At 37.2% G+C, this 18,174-nt stretch overlaps 1 protein-coding gene across 19 annotated transcripts in view; it reads right to left on the bottom strand.

Moving 5' to 3' along the window:
- DCC (DCC netrin 1 receptor) overlaps positions 1-18,174 on the bottom strand; it is a 1,196,048-nt gene that overhangs the window by 453,207 nt on the left and 724,667 nt on the right. For all 19 annotated transcript variants that reach the window (XM_512137.8, XM_063795721.1, XM_063795722.1 and 16 more), the window contains exons 6-7: positions 15,377-15,531; positions 12,673-12,793 (exon numbers count right to left, since the gene is read on the bottom strand). In XM_512137.8, the coding sequence (XP_512137.2) occupies positions 12,673-12,793; positions 15,377-15,531 (276 nt within the window). The remainder of the gene's footprint in view (positions 1-12,672; positions 12,794-15,376; positions 15,532-18,174) is intronic.

The following is an 18,174-nucleotide window of genomic DNA, read 5'->3' as shown; positions in this document are numbered from 1 at the left end:
ACATTCATCATAGACGATCATCTAGATGAAAAAATTTATTTTGTCAATGTTTCAGGGAAAGTTAGGGTCACCTATAGATTCTTGGTATATATTTGTCAACACGAAATAACAAAGACAGCTGTGCATTGCCTATACTATTTAGGCTGATTAATTATTGTTTGATGGAACTACATTATAAGCTAAAGAACTCTGAATAGATACTTTAAATAAAAAAATATTATTTCTCTTTTTTTTAACCTAGATTGTAACTAGACCTTTTCACTTAAACAAAATAGAACAATAAGTGAAGGAGCTTTTCAATACAATAGAAGCTTTGTCATTCTGTGTGGCAAATGACACTACCATCCTCGTAAGATAGGGTCAAACCCAAAAAATAGTATGTCAGGCACTGGCTGTGTTATGTTTGAGGAGTATTAAGACTAACTTTAAAGACTTAACGTTTCTTTGAATTGTATCTAACATCTCTCATTTGTGATTCTTTGTTAAAAAATCAATATCTAGGTAAAATTTATTTATGTATTTACTTACTTGCTTATGAGACAGGGTCTTGCTCTGTTGCCCAGGCTGGAGTGCAGTGGCCCCATCATATTTCACTGCAGTCTCAAACTTCCGAGATCAAGTGCTCCTCCCATCTCAATCTCCCAAGTAGCTGGGACTGCAAGTGCATATCACAACACTCTAATTTGTGATTCTTTATATATTTCTGGGTACTCGATAAATATTGAATAATGAATATAGCATTGCAAATCACTATGCTTTAATTGCATTTGATAATTAAGATTAGTTATATCGAATTTACTCTTTGTTAAACTATGGATGTCTGGATAGCAACAATTATGTGATATTCACCTCAAGACGGTTCACACATTTAACCCACACTTAGCAATGGGCCCTATCATATTGGAAAGTTGAACAGAGATCATTTGAGTGGCAGAATCCTAGACTTTAAAAATTAATTTCCAGTGTTTAACCTTTATTAGTAATTCTAAAACTAGTCTGATTAGACTCAAATAAATCTGAAATATCACCCATTTATCTGAGAAGCCTCCATGTGTGGACAAAGCCTGTGTAGACAGACCCATTATAACACAATGGCTGAGAAAGTAGGCTGAAAAGTCAGATGTTTTGCTAGCTGTGTGACCTTGGACAAGTTAGTTAACTTTTCTGTGCAGCAGTTTCCCTACTCACAAAGTAAGAGAAAAATAACCATGGGAGAGTCCACTGACCAGAACTGCTCATCACGCGCTGGGTTCTCTGAGATGCACCAAGTTATAAGGTCAGACAGGACCATCATCAGTTCATGGGGTGAATTACATTTGGCATCAGGGAAAAACGGGACCAGAGGACATAACAGGAGGGGCCCAGACCTCCGTGTTTTCAATCACTATTGTACAACTACCTTCCCCTTTAACTCACACTTATGACCAGGTGGTCAGCTTGGTCTGTGGGTATGTGGGTACACCCCAAATTGGATGGCTGCTACACTGCAGCTCAGTGAGGGATAGCCCCAAAAGAAAGTGGTAAAGAGAACCTTTCCCAAGGTAGAATGTTGAGTATACCACACCACCTACTTTATATGAAATTATAAATGGCTCAAGGTAGGACTATATATATATACATATGAACAAGGTCAAATAGCTTGGCTGATTGGCCAATGATGGAAAGATCAGGAGCAAAAAGGTTTGGGGAAAAGACATGTGGATAGGCCCACAGGAATGAACACCAAGTTAAAAAAAATCTTTGAATCCCCTGTAAACACCAGATTGTATAATTTATGGAAGAGTCACTAAGCAATTAAGTAGATGGAACAATTCAGCCTGTTGACATCAGCCAGCCTCCAATGGCGGCATAAAGGTGCACAAATGATAAGGCTACAGAGGCAAGAATGGAGCCTATGCATTGCTCACTGGCATGGGCTCTAATCCTACATGGTTTCTGCTACTCACCAGAAGCTGCCACCACTGTTGTATGCCCAATCTCCTAGCAACAGAGACACATGCTGAGCTCCCAACAAATCACTATTCCTTAAGAAAACCAACTAGTCTCTGGGTGACATATTTACTTGGATGACTTCTCTTCTGGAAGGGTTAGAAATTCATCTTGACTGAAATAAACACATATTCTGGAAATGGGTTGCTTTTCCTATTCTCAGGGCTTCTACCTGCACCACCATCTCAGAGCTCACAAAGTATTTGAGACCAACATGGAATCCCTCATTATATTGAAAAGAATCAAATAACTTACTCTACAGAAAAAGAGGTATAGGCATAAATGCATTGCCACGGGATCTACTAATCCTATCACATATCAACAACAGCTGCTGACTTGATACAGCCAAAGTAAAGCCTTCAGAGGTGGAATTAAGGAGCCAGGCTGGAGACCATACCCTAAGCAAAAGGGATACCTTTGTCTAGGGTCTAGTATATGTCTAGATCAATGGCCAGTATATGGTACCATGTCCTCGATAGGTAGACTAAACAAACACAAGAGATTAAAGTAGGTATGAAACTGCTTACCATGACTCCCAGTGACCCATTTGGAGAATCTCTGTTTACCATCCCTATGACTCTAGACTTGTAGACTTAGAAGTCCTAATTCACAAAGGAGGAATGCTTCTATCATTGAAATTTGAGCTATTGCTGCTGCCTTGTTGTATCATACGTCTTGTGCCAAAATACCAGCAGGCAAGGCAGGATACTATCCTGGCAAAATAATTACCCAGGTCATTAAGAGGAGTTGGGAAAGAAGGAAAATATGATTGGCATTCTGATGATCTACTGGAGTATCTCTTGATACTCCCTTCCCCAATTTTGATCATGTATTGGCTAGTACAGCATATATGACCAGTAAAGGGACAGGAATTTGGGTAAGCCACAGAAACTAGCAGAGATGCTAGCTGAGAGTAAGAGGAATTTACAGCGGGTAGCAGGAGGGAAATAGTACCAATTGCAGCCTTGAGACCAGTTGCAGTTGTACTGGTGGGGGTTATAGTTCATCTCATTAACCTTCTTCTTTGCCCCAGGAAATAAGACTTCTCTAATCAAAAGGAATATATATCTGTTTCTGTGTATACATATAAGCACAGCATCTACATACTATATAATCTATATGTATGTATGTTTTGTGTGCACTCACACATCTTTCATCAAATGGTGATATACAGGTGAAAGATAAAAATATAACAAATTCAAAGTCAAAATCATTTGGATTCAATATAAAAACCAGCATTCTTCTCTTCCGCTTTTTCTACTCTAGAGAGCTAAAAAAAAAAAAAAAATGGGATAACACTCTGGTATATTTACCACTGAAGTATGATGTGATCAATATTTATGAATCTATCAAGTTTTCCATATTGTATGGATTTATTATTATCACTGGTCTCAGTACATTCATATTACTGCAGAATTCATTTCTAATTTCAAAGTCTGCCATACAGCCATATCCTCTTGATTAGCACTGAGCTGGCTTCCTACCTGAAGCACGTGCTGAATGAAGGACAAGGTGAATGACAAGCCTTTATTTGCTGAGAAACCTCTGCCTACATAAAACTGGCATGAGCAAGTCATTATTAAACTGATACTGCAAACCGTGCTGCAAATCTTTCAACTAGCAGTCATTTTGAAAAAGGACTTTTCCCTTAACCTTGTCCACTAGGCTAAAAACCTAAATTTTGAATGGACATTGTCATTAAAATATGTATTTACTAATTATTTTCTTGTAGGGTAGAAAAATATGCTAGAAGAAAGCTATCATTTTATCCATCCCAATAAATGCCTGCTATTTTTCTTGAGACTAAACAAAACCAACAAAAGACTTCATAATAGCTAACATTTGTGTGGCAATTTACAGCCCACAAATCCCTTTTACATACATTTATTGCACTAAATCTTTGAGACAATTATCTACTGAATTTTACAGCTGAAGAAATAGAGACTTGGAAAGGTTACGCAATATTGCCTAAGAATCTCTTCATAAATATACACTATATTCAAATACATTTTTAAATCTCTACAAGTAAACTGGATAAGAGTGTAGAAATGAGATGTGGACACATCTCATACACTAGGTGAGTATTATATGGTCAAAGATCAAATGACTGCTTTATGCCAAACTTAGATTATCAATGAATCACTCAGGGAAAATGTTAGCATGGGTGCCAACATTTCTCTAATGGGAGGGAGACTTTGAAGTAGAAAATAAAAAAAAATACATTACTATTATCTTATTTTTAACTTCATAAGCAAAAATAATTTTACAATTTATTGAATAAATGTATGGTCAGATATGCTGAAGTTAACAAAGCCACTTTGAAAAAACTTGGCTCTGTATCTTCTTAGCTACAATTAATTACCAAGGCTTATAAAGGAAAACGTTCTAGGGAAGCTTATGAGCTATAATATCACTGCAATATGTTTCAAAAATATTAAGTTGCACTTTTATGCATTTGGACCAATGATGGAACTTTAAAGAGGAATTTTGTAGTGTTAACGAGCATCTCTGTTTGTGTGAGGAAACTATAAGGACCCATTTACCTGCTTAGGTCCATTAACATTGTAGTATGGCACATGAAATTGGCTCTTCTAGATTAGTTACAGAACTCCAGGGACAATTTGATCCTACACTAAACACAATGAAACATTTAAATCATAGTAACTTTTCTCATACAAGAGACAAAATTTAACTGAATTCTCCACCAGTAGTTAATATCAAAGTAAGAAGTACAGCCCTTTAGATTCAATCTCTCATACGTAGTTGCTTAGGTGCTATTACACTGAAAAAGTAAATTCTAATAGATCTTAATAATTGAACTAATTATTCAATGTTCATTGCTTCACACTGAATCTCAGTGAAGTTAGTATGTCAGAATCAACATGTAGTAGGAAACACTATAATTATAATGTAATTATATTATAGTATATATACAATTTTATTAGTATATTCCTTTTGTCCATTTGGATTTCTAGGTATTCTTCTTATATTGATAAGGAACAACTCATGAAAACAGATATAAAATACTTCTGGTTTTATGTCTTGATGTTCATGATTGACTCTTCTGAATTCCAAGCTATATGATATACTGACTTAATAAAATGTTTAAAATTCAACATCATTTGTAATCAGTAACCTTTTCCAGGGGACGACAGATAATTGATAATGCTTCTCATTTTTCTAAATGTCTAACCAATATATTTCCCCTACTACAGTGGAACTATTTTTTTTAACCAATGTTAGAGGGGAAAAAAATAAAACCAGCTTTTATTTTTTTATTCTTTATTATTATTATTATTATTTTTTTGGGACAGAGTCTCGCTCTGTCACCCAGGCTGGAGTGCAGTGGTGCTATCTCGGCTCACTGCAAGCTCCGCATCCCGGGTTTCATACCATTCTCCTGCCTCAGCCTCCCAAGTAGCTGGGACTATAGGCACCCGCCACCACGCCCGGCTAACTTTTTGTATTTTTAGTAGAGATGAGGTTTCACCGTGTTAGCCAGGATGGTCTCGATCTCCTGACCTAGTGATCTGCCTGCCTTGGCCTCCCAAAGTGCTGTGATTACAGGCCTGAGCCACTGCGTCTGGCCTATTTTTATTTTTTTTTATTTGTCTTCCTCTTCCAATAAAAACGTGATTATTTTTTAAAGTGGGAAATTTATCTCTTTTTCTATTTCCAATTTACTTTCCCCAATAGCAGATAGTAGGCCTACAAAAATATTTGACAAATGAATAAAAGAAACCATGCTTGCTTAAAAGTAGGTGTATATCTTAGATGAAGGAAGATCAAATGTGCAGATTACATTTATTGAGCAGTTACTATGTGGTAGATGTGATATGTGTCTTGCTTACATTATTCTGATTTAATTCTCCCATCAAATTGATGGCATAGATAGTACTATCCACATTTTGCAGGATATAATATTAAGGCTTAGAGTTAAGTGTCTGGCCTAATGTCACACAGCTAATATATGATAGAGCCGTGATTTGTACTTCAATTGACTCCAAAGTCTGTGCTCTGTCTACTCCACCACACAGCCAAATATGCAATATTAACATGAGACATAGACTCTATATCTTGCCCAAGCAAACCAACATTTTGGGAAATATCTATAATAGCATTTATTCTTGTTATGATTATATGGATTTTTCCCACAGCCATTTTGTGCATGGTAGAATATAATGAATACATTATTTCTTCCCATGGCAACTTTATTCTGTCTTCACGCATTTATGCCACTATATTAAACACATCCCAGACTATGTATGCCCCTATCGTAGGTGCATTCCCAGTTCCACGGCCCTCCACTTCCCTGCTCAGCAGTCAGGTACTTCCAACAACCTTCCGCTGCAGACACTGTCAGAAAACGGAATGCCATGCAACAGCTAGAACCAGGATAAGAAACTCAGAGATAACTAATATCTTAAATTCATCTTATTATTTGTTCCTGCCTTGCTCCCCATCTCCCGCTCCCCAGCTCCAGATAATTGCTAACTTCTCCACTCAGCTACCAAATAGTGTCCTTAATTTAATTACTGCCTACCTGCACTACAATTTATTGGATGGTAACATGGGAGTAATTAATTTATCACCATCCAGTATGCCAATGGGATCCTAACTTATTGCTTACCTGTTTGCAACTCTGGCTACTGAAACTTCTTATTCTTGTAACACCCAACACATTGACTCTTTTTTTTTCTTCTTGAGATGGAGTCTCACTCTGCTGCCCAGGCTGGAGTTCAGTAGCTTGATCTTGGCTCACTGTAATCTCTGCCCTCCGGGTTCAACTGATTCTCCTGCCTCAGCCTCCCAAGTAGCTGGGATTACAGGCATGTGTCACCATGCCCAACTAATTTTGTATTTTTAGTAGAGATGTGGTTTCGCCATGTTGGCCAGTTTGGTCTCAAACTCCTGACCTCAGGTGATCTGCCCACCTCGTCCTCCCAAGGTGCTGGGATTACAGGCGTGAGCCACTGCACCCGGTCCTAACACATTGACTCTTAACACATTTTTTGCTAGACTATTCACTGAATAGTATACTTGCAGTAATAATGTCTTATTTAGAAATGAGACTTCATAGCCAACATCCTGCCCTCCCCTTCAAAAATTAATTAAGACAAACAACAATAAAACTCTGTCCCCAGATCTAAGGAGAGATTAATAAACAATACACATCATATAAATGAACTAAACTGAATTAACTTGCCATCACACTGCTTACATAATATGGCTCCATATTTTTAATGTAATATATGCAAAGTCATGTGTGCAGGAATCCATCCTCTATTTGTGCATGTGTTCTATAGAGAGAGACAGAAAATAAATAATTGCATAGATAGCACTGCGTGTATGGCATTATGTTACTTATGTACCATTATTGATAGAACCTCCTATAGTATAACGATTTTTAAAAACACCATTGATCTTCTTGATTTTAATCTTGATCTTTATCTAGAGGAAACCGTGTATATATTTCACATTTGAAAATGCATACATTTCAAATATTTTTCCCTAGCATTTTCTGGAGAGAAAAACAAGTCATTCACTCAATTTAATTCAGCAGATTATGTTCATTTTATTTCCTAAGTCACTAACTGCTAAAGAGGGAATAGGTAACTATATATAAAAGACTATGTTGAAACTTCATTAGGCTTATGTAAATATCCGACAACTACAGACACTGGCTCAAATAGGTCATTGTCTGTACTTCAGCGAGAAGCAGATTATTACGGTTGCCAAGAGTAACTCTCAGCCACAAGCCCCTGTGGACAGGCTAAAGCTGAACAGCTGGGTAATGCACGCCCACAATGTACTTCAAAATATATGGTGACCGTTTATTGTCAAAACTTAAACAGAGAGGGCTATGTTCTTCCCACCATGGTCAGCCTCATTGCTTAATTTATAGCTGGCCTCTCTACCATCTGTGCACGCGGCCTGTGCTGCATCTCTGAGGAATTGGAGTGGCATTCTTTGAAGACCTGATTAAATAGCCAGGAAAAAGCAATCCATCATGTGTAAGGGGGAAATATAAGACAGTCACAACGGTGTCCTGTCACGCTTTCGGATTTTTATCTTCATTTTCTTTTACTTTCTTTTGAATCCAATGCCAAATACAATAAACAATGACCAAGAGTGTAGATGCCACTGACAACACTCTACCATCTAGATGGAAAATAAATGAATTTTCAAGATTTTCCTGGGCTCTAGTGAGGAGTTAAACGCCATTTCTGCTCAGGAGAGCCTTGACACTTTATGGTCACATAGACCTAAATAAATCAGGGCCCAAGTGGAATGCAAGAGACCATGAATTAAAGGCTACCTGTAGAGTTCCTGGGAGAAGTGAAATTGAACATCTATAATGGGTTGACTGAATAAGCTCAATATTGGAAATTAGAAGGAAATAGCTTTTTATTTTTCTGCTGTCATCCGTCTTCAAATACACACTGTCAGCTCTGTCTTCCCAACCCTGATTGTAACTTGGGTCCATCCTCTGGCCCTGGGGTGAGGTAAGTATTTAAAAACCCTTATTGGCTGGGCGCAGTGGCTCGGGCCTGTAATCCCAGCACTTTGTGAGGCCGAGGCGGGTGGATCACCTGAGGTCAGGAGTTCGAGACCAGCCTGGCTAACCTGGTGAAACCCTGTCTCTATTAAAAAATACCAAAAAATAAAATAAAATACAATTAGCTGGGCTTGGTGGTGGACGCCTGTAATCCCAGCTACTCGGGAGGCTGAGACAGGAGAATCACTTGAACCTGGGAGGCGGAGGTTGCAGTGAGCCAGGATTGTGCCATTGCACTCCAGCATGGGAGACAGAGTGAGATTCTGTCTCAAAAAAAAAAAAAAAAAAGCTTTATCTTCAGGTATCCAAAAACAAAAAAACAAACAGAACTCCACACAATAACAACCCCCCCCAACGCCACAACACACAAACACCTCAATGAGATCTAAATTAAAATATTCAACTAATAATTTAAAATTTCTTTCCATCTCTCAAAGCAAGCATAGATTGTAAATAGGGAAGGGGGCAGTAGGACTGCCTATCATCTGTGTTTCAGTCTCTCAGGTCGCTTCTCCCTTCTATTTAGGGCTTCCTCAGGGTCAGAGAGGGGAGGATGGATTTGGAATAAAGAGACAAAGACTGTTTTTCTCAGCTTGTCCTTTCAAAAGTCCACACTCATGGAAAGTTTCTGCAAGCTTCTTCTTCTTCTTTTTTTTTTTTTTTTTTTTTTTTGTGGAGCAGTTCTGTGAGTTCTTCAGAAAATCCCCACCTTAGAAATGCAGTCACTGGACCCCTGCTGGAGTTGGCAAAGCACTCTCTGGCTGACCTGCGCCACCCTCCTAGCTCAGCTCCATCCAGGCGGCATCACTCTAATGTCTTGGTTGGCACAGCCTCAGCAGACAGGACCTCTTGGGAAAAGTCCTTTCAAGAAACCTTCAGCCTTGCCTTCTTCAAGTGGAAGTGACACCCTTGTTCTTCTCAAGGGTCGAAATAGAGCTTCTTCTTAATGTTGTCCTCTCCTTTCTCTTCCCTGCATTGTGGACAGCTCCAGGTGGTTTCCAGCCAGTGTGGAGGCGAAAGCAACTCCATCTTGGAAGCTAATCCACCATGTTTGTTGGCTTCTGATTAAGCCCTCTTCTGGGAAGGCCTCTAAGATTTCCTGTTTATCAATTTTCCTTGTGTAACAGCAGGTACTTACCATAAATCCTGCCATTAGGTCAGAAAACTTTGGTGTTACTGTACTTCCATCATCTCACACTTCCCTTCGAAACCACTTCTCCCCATGGTATATAAGCCCTGGGTCTGGGGGCTAGTGGCATCCCCATGCCACCATGTTGTCTCAGCACTGCCAGAGACACAGATATAGCTCCTGTTCATAAGTCCCTATTAAGTATTTCTAAGAAACTAGATTTGTCAGCCTCTTTCTTTGGTCTCTCAGCTTCCTCAGACACTGGGAGCAGGTTTGTATAGACCATGAAACAGCAGAATAAAGTTGCCCATTTCCCATTTTTGCAATCAGTCCCCAGCAACACACACACACATACACACACACACACACACACACACACACACACACAGTCTAAAAGGTTTTCTTGGAGTCTGTATAACTTGGCTGGTACAGGAGAGAAAATACCATGACAACCTCTCATCCTATGAATTCTAGCACTTCAAAGAATCCTCCCTCCCTGTGAGCAGGTACAGGGATGCTCACTGGACTTCTTTGGTCAGTGCCAAGTGCTAGGAGGATACATCTTACACCTCCTTTAGAAACACAAAGTCACTTATCTTGCATTGTCATCAGCTTTATGGCCTTAGCTGAAAAATCAAACTCACCTACAATTCTCCTGTTCTGTGACTGGCGTAGCAGCCAATATCAGCTTAAAGGCACCCGTACTTTTGTTACTAATGATATGGTACAGTTTGTGGGGGGGTGGGGCGGAGGGAGAGGGATAGCATTAGGAGATACATCTAATGCTAAATGACGAGTTAATGGGTGCAGCACACCAGCATGGCACATGTATACATATGTAACTAACCTGCATATTGCGCACATGTACCCTAAAACTTAAAGTATAATAATAATAAAATTAAAAGAAAAAAAGTGTGGCTCACATTAGAGACCCTGATTTTAAAGGTTCCTTTTCTCCTACTTATCCATTACTAGTTCAGCAGAAAATAATATACTTAGTCACACCAGTGAAGTTACACTGACACTTAAGCACATCAAATGGAGGGAAAAGAAGTCCGTCAGAGAAACTGGTGATCTTGAGCCAGAGTTAATTGCTCCTTTTAATTCCTACATAGTTCCTTTAGCTTCTTTACTCATCTGGTATTGTTGTTCTATAGTTATTTTATTTTTATTTCAATCAAGGAAATAGGAGAAAGTCATCTTTGTGAGCACCGCTATGAATCTTCAGCTAACTGGCTGGGGTGCATAAAATATAAGGACTTAATAGGCACATTTTAAATGATAAAAGCCAAAGAAAGACCATGTCTTATATGTTTTTCCTACTTTCTATTAAACTTACTTCAGGAAAAGATTAACACAAAAGCGAGCCATGTCAAAAGGAAGAAAACTGGTCCAAAAGAGTTGAAATGTATGTAACATGATAGATAACTCTTTATGGGAGATATTAACATTTTGAAGTATTTGGATCTGTATTAACAACTGTCTTGTCCCTGTTTTAAACTTCTTTAATCATTTCAGAGCAGCAGGATGGTTCTTTTGTTTTTATTTTTGTCTCTCCTCCCAAGAAATTGTGTTGTTATAGAGCTGTTACATGACAGGTCTAATATCAATTTATTCTAGTTTTTGTTTTGTTTTGTGACAGAGTCTTGCTCTGTTGCCCAGGTTGTAGTGCAGTAGTGTGATCATAGCTCACTGCAGCCTCAACACCCTGGGCTCAAACGATTGTCCTGCTTCAGCCTCCCAAGTAGCTGGACTACAGGTGGGTGCCTGTTTTTAAATATATATATTTTTTTAATTTTCAGTAGAGACAAAGTCTTGCCATGTTGTCCAGATTGGTCTCAAATTCCTGGTCTCAAGCCATCCTCACCCCTTGGCCTCCCAAAAAGCTGGAATTACAGGCATGAGCCACTGTGCCCGGACTTATTCTAGAATTCTGTAATTCAGCAATATATTAAACTTCCAAAAGACTATACAACAAAATGACATTTTTTGCAATTATAATTAAAAAGAGTAATTTTTCAAGATCCTTTTGATATGGTCTGAATCTGTGTCCCCACCAAACTCTCATGTCTAATTGTAATCCCCAGTGTTGGAGGTGGGGCCTGGTCGGGGGTGATTAGATCACAGGGGCAGATTTCCCTCTCTGGTACTGTTCTCCTGATAGTGACCGAGTTCTCATGAGATCTGGTTGTTTAAAAGTGTGTAGCACTTCCCCCTCTTTCTCTGTTTCTCCTGCACCAGCCACATAAGATGCACTTGCTTCCCCTTCGCCTTCCGCCATAATCTCAAGTTTCCTGAGGCCTCCCCAGAAGCCCAGCAGATGGCCAGCATCATGCTTCCTATACAGCCTGTGGAACCATGAGCCAATTAAACCTCTTTTCTTTATAAATTACCCAGTCTCAGATATTTCTCTACAGCAGTGGAGAACAGACTAATACACTAATTAACTTCCATTGATTCAAGATTACATATAAGAAAATATGTATAGTCCTTATGTATATATATTTATAGATATGTGTGTATGTATATATGCACATATATAACTAAAATATACACCTAACATATATGCAAGGTATATATTATATATTTTATATTTAAATGAAATGCTGTGAAGAAAGGCAGGCCACAAAAGAGGGAGAAGGTAATAATTTAGTGGTTATATTGCCTTGAAAAGCAGAGGCCCTATTATTCATGATGACTTTATCTCATTGGAGATTTTATATATATATATATATATATATATATATACACACACACACACACACACACACACAAACACACACATACACACATGCACATATATATATATACACATGTACACACACAATTTTCTAGAAGGAAAATGTCATCAATACACAAGTATACACCTTAATTAACTAAATGATTTCATATTGCCATATTGCCCTTGAGGGGTAGGAAAAACAATATGGATTTTACCAACAGACTATGAATAATTTTCATTCCAGGTACCAAAGCAAGGTTCCCATTGTCTTACCAGGCTTAGGGACAATGAGCTGTGCACTGGTCTGGGCATTTCCAGCCTCATTTTCAGCCACACATTGATAAAAGCCTTCATCTGACTTCACCACCCCAAGTATCCGTAAGTTGCTTCCTCCCTAGGGAAAAGAAAAAGCAGGTAAAGTATTTTAGAAAGCAAAAAACGCAAGGTGACAAAATGAACTTAGATGAGACCAAAGTTTGATAAAACAGCACAGAAGAAACAAGAGGAGAGGCCATGAGGGGTCTCAGCCTCGCAGACGTGTCCTATGCCACCTGGGAAATGTCATACCTTCCCAATTTTCTTTTCTGAATTCACAGGCATCAGTTTAACCTAGATCTGCATTAAATAATATGCTGACAAAAATATGCACCATCCTCAATACCTAAATGAGCAGTCAACAGACAAGTATTTTATTAATTATAGAAGCAACAAAGATTAGCATGAAAAGAAATCTCATTCTTTTACTTGTTATTGAAGGAGGTTCAGGTTTAGTAGCTGCTCAGGAAAAAAAAGAAAGAGTATAAATACTGGTATTTGTGAATTCTAAAAGACAAGAAATCAAAGTTGGATATTTTCTGGAAGTGTTTGCCCAGAAAAATATCTAAAAATTCTTTAAATATTGTGATGGCTTTGACATATAAGCTTTTGGGGTTTGGAGAGGGGAGTATGGTGAATATTTTATACCCATGTGGTTCTTATTGTATGGCTGAAATGTTTCACCTTTATAGATTAAATACAGCAACATTAACTCCTTTCATTTAGAAATTGAGCCACCATCTTTTTCAAGGATGGATGATAAAATGACCTAGAGATAGCATTTAATTATACTAATTCAGTTTATCTTTGATATTAGTGTAAGAATTAGTTAAGTAAGTGAAACGTGTTAAATCACCTCCCCTGAAGTCATTAAGAGATAAATATTACCTCATGGGGAATTCTTAATTGTTTTTAGTGTCTTGTAATCAATTCCTAGCTGATGTAAAATTCTTTGATAAAGCTGGCTAACTTCTAATTAAGAATTTTCATATAACTTACTATTTGTGCTCAATGTTAAGTGTGTGACAGAAAATGGCTCTCAAATTTCTGGAGCTGCTGAGGAAATATTTTTAAGCACAATTTAATGCAAATCGGGCAATACCTTACATTTTCTTTCACCTATAAAAGAAGAATTTAAATAGGTTGGCTGTAATGAGTCATGCTGGGAGAAAGATTATATTCAAAATGTAGAAAAAAATAAATGTTACCTTTTACAGTATGTCCTTAAGGGCACTGAAAAATGTCCTTTAAGTGTAAGTAGCATATATTTTAGGCATATACAACACTTTTTAAGGTGCCCATTGGCAGATCATTTTTAATTCAGTGGTAGTGGAAATAACATCGCCTTTAAAGGAAATAATGGATCACTGTGGCATTTAAAAGTTAAAATTTTATCTTTCTTACTCTATTTCTAACCAATTAAACAAATGCAACTAAAAGTGAAAAATAATAAGTGGTAATAAAAGTGATAAAATGTCCTTTATGGATGTATTCCTTAAGAACCTTTATAGTAGGCCAACATGCATGCACACAGATATTATGAAAGTTTCTGAAAGTCGACTGATTGTGGAAGAGGCACTTTGCAACAAAGGCCATTGTAATACGATGGAGAGAGCTTGTGTCTGGACTCATAGGATGACTATGCTCTAGTCTCATTCTGCCCAGGAGACCTGGCTAGATTACAGCTCTTTGAAAGTGTCATGTCTGCATCTCAAACATAAGTAGGCCTAAAACCCTCTTCTTTAGCTGCAAGTTCTTTGCTATTTGAAAAGAACTTTATATCGCTCTCATATATTCATATACCTAAAATCAGAACCTCCAATGCTAACCTATACCTATAAGTGAGATCATAGAGCATTTGCAAATGAGACAAGCATTCTGCCAGTAACAGCAAAAGCTACAATAATGGAAGGTATTGAGCACTCCGTGTGTACCAGGGCAACAACTCAGTGAATAGAGTACCATTATCCCTATTATCTCCCACAATAGGGATAGAAAATGAACTAAAACTTATAGTAAACCATAAAAGTTATTCCTCTTAGCTTCAATTCATTCCAGTATTGGAAATTACAAAGCAATGTGTACTCTGGTTCTTCATGGCCTATCACTGCAGCCACCAATGCCACCAGCACACACTGTCCTCATCACCACATCACCACTGCCTTTCTCAATGGCTCATGTAGGATAAGCTGGTCCTACAGGGCAGGGTAGGAAAAAAAAGCTGTCTGTATTACCAAGTGAAGACTTCCATCATCATAAGTATCACATCTTATAAAACTGTATTAAAATGGGTAAAAGTCAAAGAAGTAAGGGATTCTTGGCTTAAGTCTAGAACTAGGTTCTAAACTCTCTTTGATAAACCAGCAGTGAAACTGTGAAACTACTCAGAAATACTTAGGCTGTCTGTATTTCATTTATTTTTGTTTGTTTGTATGTTTTAAAGTCTTGTCTGTAAAACCAGGGGGCTGAACTCTTTGATCACTCTTTCTCAGTTCAAATATTCTTATGTCTAGAAAATCATTTGCTTTATTTGAATAACTTTTTTAACACATCACAAAAAATCTCCAACAGGAACCTTTTCTTTTTCAAGAAATAAAAACAAGTGAAAAAAATAGAAAACAATGAATGGGATTATAAAACAAATATGAAACAAAATAATTACCACTATCTGAAAATAATCACTAGGAATGACCACATCTCCATTCTTCATCCAATTCACAGTGGGCACAGGCTTTCCAGAGACTGTACATTCAAACTCAATATCCATGCTTTCATAGGCATAGAGGTTGGAAGGATGATTTAAAAACCATGGCGGAACTGCAAAGACAGAAAAAAAAAAAGTGAGTGAGTGGGTGGGGATGTGAACTTGCATGCTGCTGAGGTCTTCACTGAGTTTAAAACACTGCTCTGGGATAGAAAATATTTATAATTCAAATCATTCCCTAAGCTCTTAGCTTATTATACAGGAACTATTATAAAACAAATCTTTTGTTACCCCAAATGCAGTTAAACAGTTGCAGTTAGTGGTGTTCTGCCACAAGGAAAGAAAAAAGGAAACACTTTTTGGAAAAAAAAACATACATAATAAACATTCTGAATATCCATGTGTTATGTATCCAATTGACTTACACACTGAAAAGTACATAAGTCTTTGGAAACTATTCGGATAAAGTAAAGAAAGGGAAGCTGGTGGAACTGAGACAACCCAGAGGATAAGATAAGAAAGCTCAGTTGTCCTGTAATTCTAGAGTTTCATTAGGATTAATGTGATGGACTCATTTTCTGTTGAAACTGGCTATGGTGATAGGGAACTACACAATGCCTATATCATCTTTACTGTGGCCACATTCTTATTGTCTTAGCAATTATCTACTGTAGTGTATTACTATACTGTATTATAATTTTCACAGCATGGCATGTGATATACTAATTTAATTCCATTTCTTAATTATCATAACACTAGTTACTCTATGATGGAAATTTGCAATTGAATGAAAATTACAAATATAACACATCTTTGCTAATGACTCGGCTCAGGCTTAGCCCTCAAAACCTTGCCTAGGAGAAAGAAATTCTAAAAATTAATGTTTATTCTCTTCTGTGGGGAAACTTAAGAGTGACATCAGATTTAAATATTATATTGACTGAGAAGCCAGATTAAATTCACAGTGAAGTAGCAGCCATGATCTGTTTCACATAGAAAATGGATAGGTATTTTTAGTAGCCATTACCAAAGGTAGACTGTGTTTTTGTCATTTTTGTCATGCTCAGTGAGTGATGAGTGCTAATTTTTTGCCTAAGTAGCGCTGTATTTTGCTCTTTCTAACAGCCATCAGAAAAACCTTCTCCTGACACCAAAGCTAATGTCCAATCTTTGATGGCCATTGCCTTCTAGAAAAATAAAAGAGCTGGTATAAACTCTCAGGATTTAAGTCCTGATTTTTCCTACTGAATGATCTCTCTCTTTCTTTATTATTTCCCTGATTAGTAACTAAATAATATTTGGACCTCTAAACAACTTGGCTAAAATTATTTATTAATTATTGATGATATTAGTATAAGGCTTTTTTGATTCCTTAGTCAAATTCACTGACAATAAACCAAAAGATATCAGAAATATTACTTGAATACCTCTGAGCAGATGTATTAGTTGAATATATGGAAACAGTTCCATTCTGCTGTCTGTTTTCCCAAAGACTTTGTTCAAGGGTTCATTTACTACCCAATGCCGAACATTTATTGAGAGCTGACAATGCAGAGTTTATTATCCTAAGCCCTTATATATTTATTATTATCTCTCCCACTTCCTGAAGCAGGTTCTATTATCCCCACTTTACAAATGGAGAGATTGAAGTACAAGGTGTTTAAATAACTTTCCCCAAATTACACAGCTGGTAAATTATGAAGCCAGACAGTCTGATTCCCTGCCTATGTACTAAAGTGATTTGCTATAACTGTCTCTTTTGCCACTTGAAACTTCTGGTAGAGAGATACTGCAATAATACTTCCAGAGCCTGAGAGATAATTGTGATAAGCAATTAGAGTCATTAAATAAAATCACCTTTCTAACCCTCCTTTCCCTTTATTATTTAAGTTCTTCTTTCCTGGTGCCATAAAAGTTACCTGAATCTATCCATCCTTACTGTTTCTGAAATCATTATGTCTACATTAGAGTTTTTCAAAATTTGGGTCACATCCATTAGAACTTGAAATCAATTGACTGGGTTGAGACTAAAATTTAAATATATACGTTTACGTATGTATACGAACACACACACAGAGAGAGAAAGAGAGAGTAGGAATAGAAAGGATTAGGAATATAGAGGGAGAAGAGAAAGGGATAGAAGAGAACACCAAATTTATATTGAAGGAGAGAAAAGAGAAGTTTCAAGAGCCCAAATAATAGAGCCAGATTGGGCTGGGTTTAAATCTCAAGTCCTTCTCTCACTGTGAGTGCCTTTGTTACTATCCTCATCTATAACCTTGAGATAAGAATTGAGAATAATGACAGTTAATGTTTGCAAATAACAGTGCATAATTGCATGATAAATAAAATAAATGCAAAAATATATTACAATACATCACTGGTAGCAAACATAATTATTGTATGTAAGTATACTAAAATACATAAATGTGGTATGTCTGTTTATGTGTATGTGTGTAGCCTCTTGCTTTTTTTCAATTTTGTTATTTCCTTATTCTCCAATTAGATTAGTTTTCTATATTCTCAATGTCAAAAATAGTGTGCTTTACATAATAGAATTTCTCAAAAAACAAATGATTGAGTTTAAGTGATTGCTGTTTTCTAACAGTTTCACACAGATTCACTGTTTTTCCAACTTGGGGTTGTAGGACTCATTTTCCTGTTTATTATCTCTCAATGGAACTAAATAAAGCAAAGCTGATCACGTAGTGAATCCCTAAAACCTTCTCTTACATTGATCAATAAAATAGAGTGAT

The sequence above is a fragment of the Pan troglodytes genome, chromosome 17 (assembly GCF_028858775.2).
Source record: "Pan troglodytes isolate AG18354 chromosome 17, NHGRI_mPanTro3-v2.0_pri, whole genome shotgun sequence".
Lineage (NCBI taxonomy): Eukaryota > Metazoa > Chordata > Mammalia > Primates > Hominidae > Pan > Pan troglodytes.
Note: the sequence above shows the minus strand (reverse complement) of the source record. Positions and strands in the feature narration are given on the sequence as shown.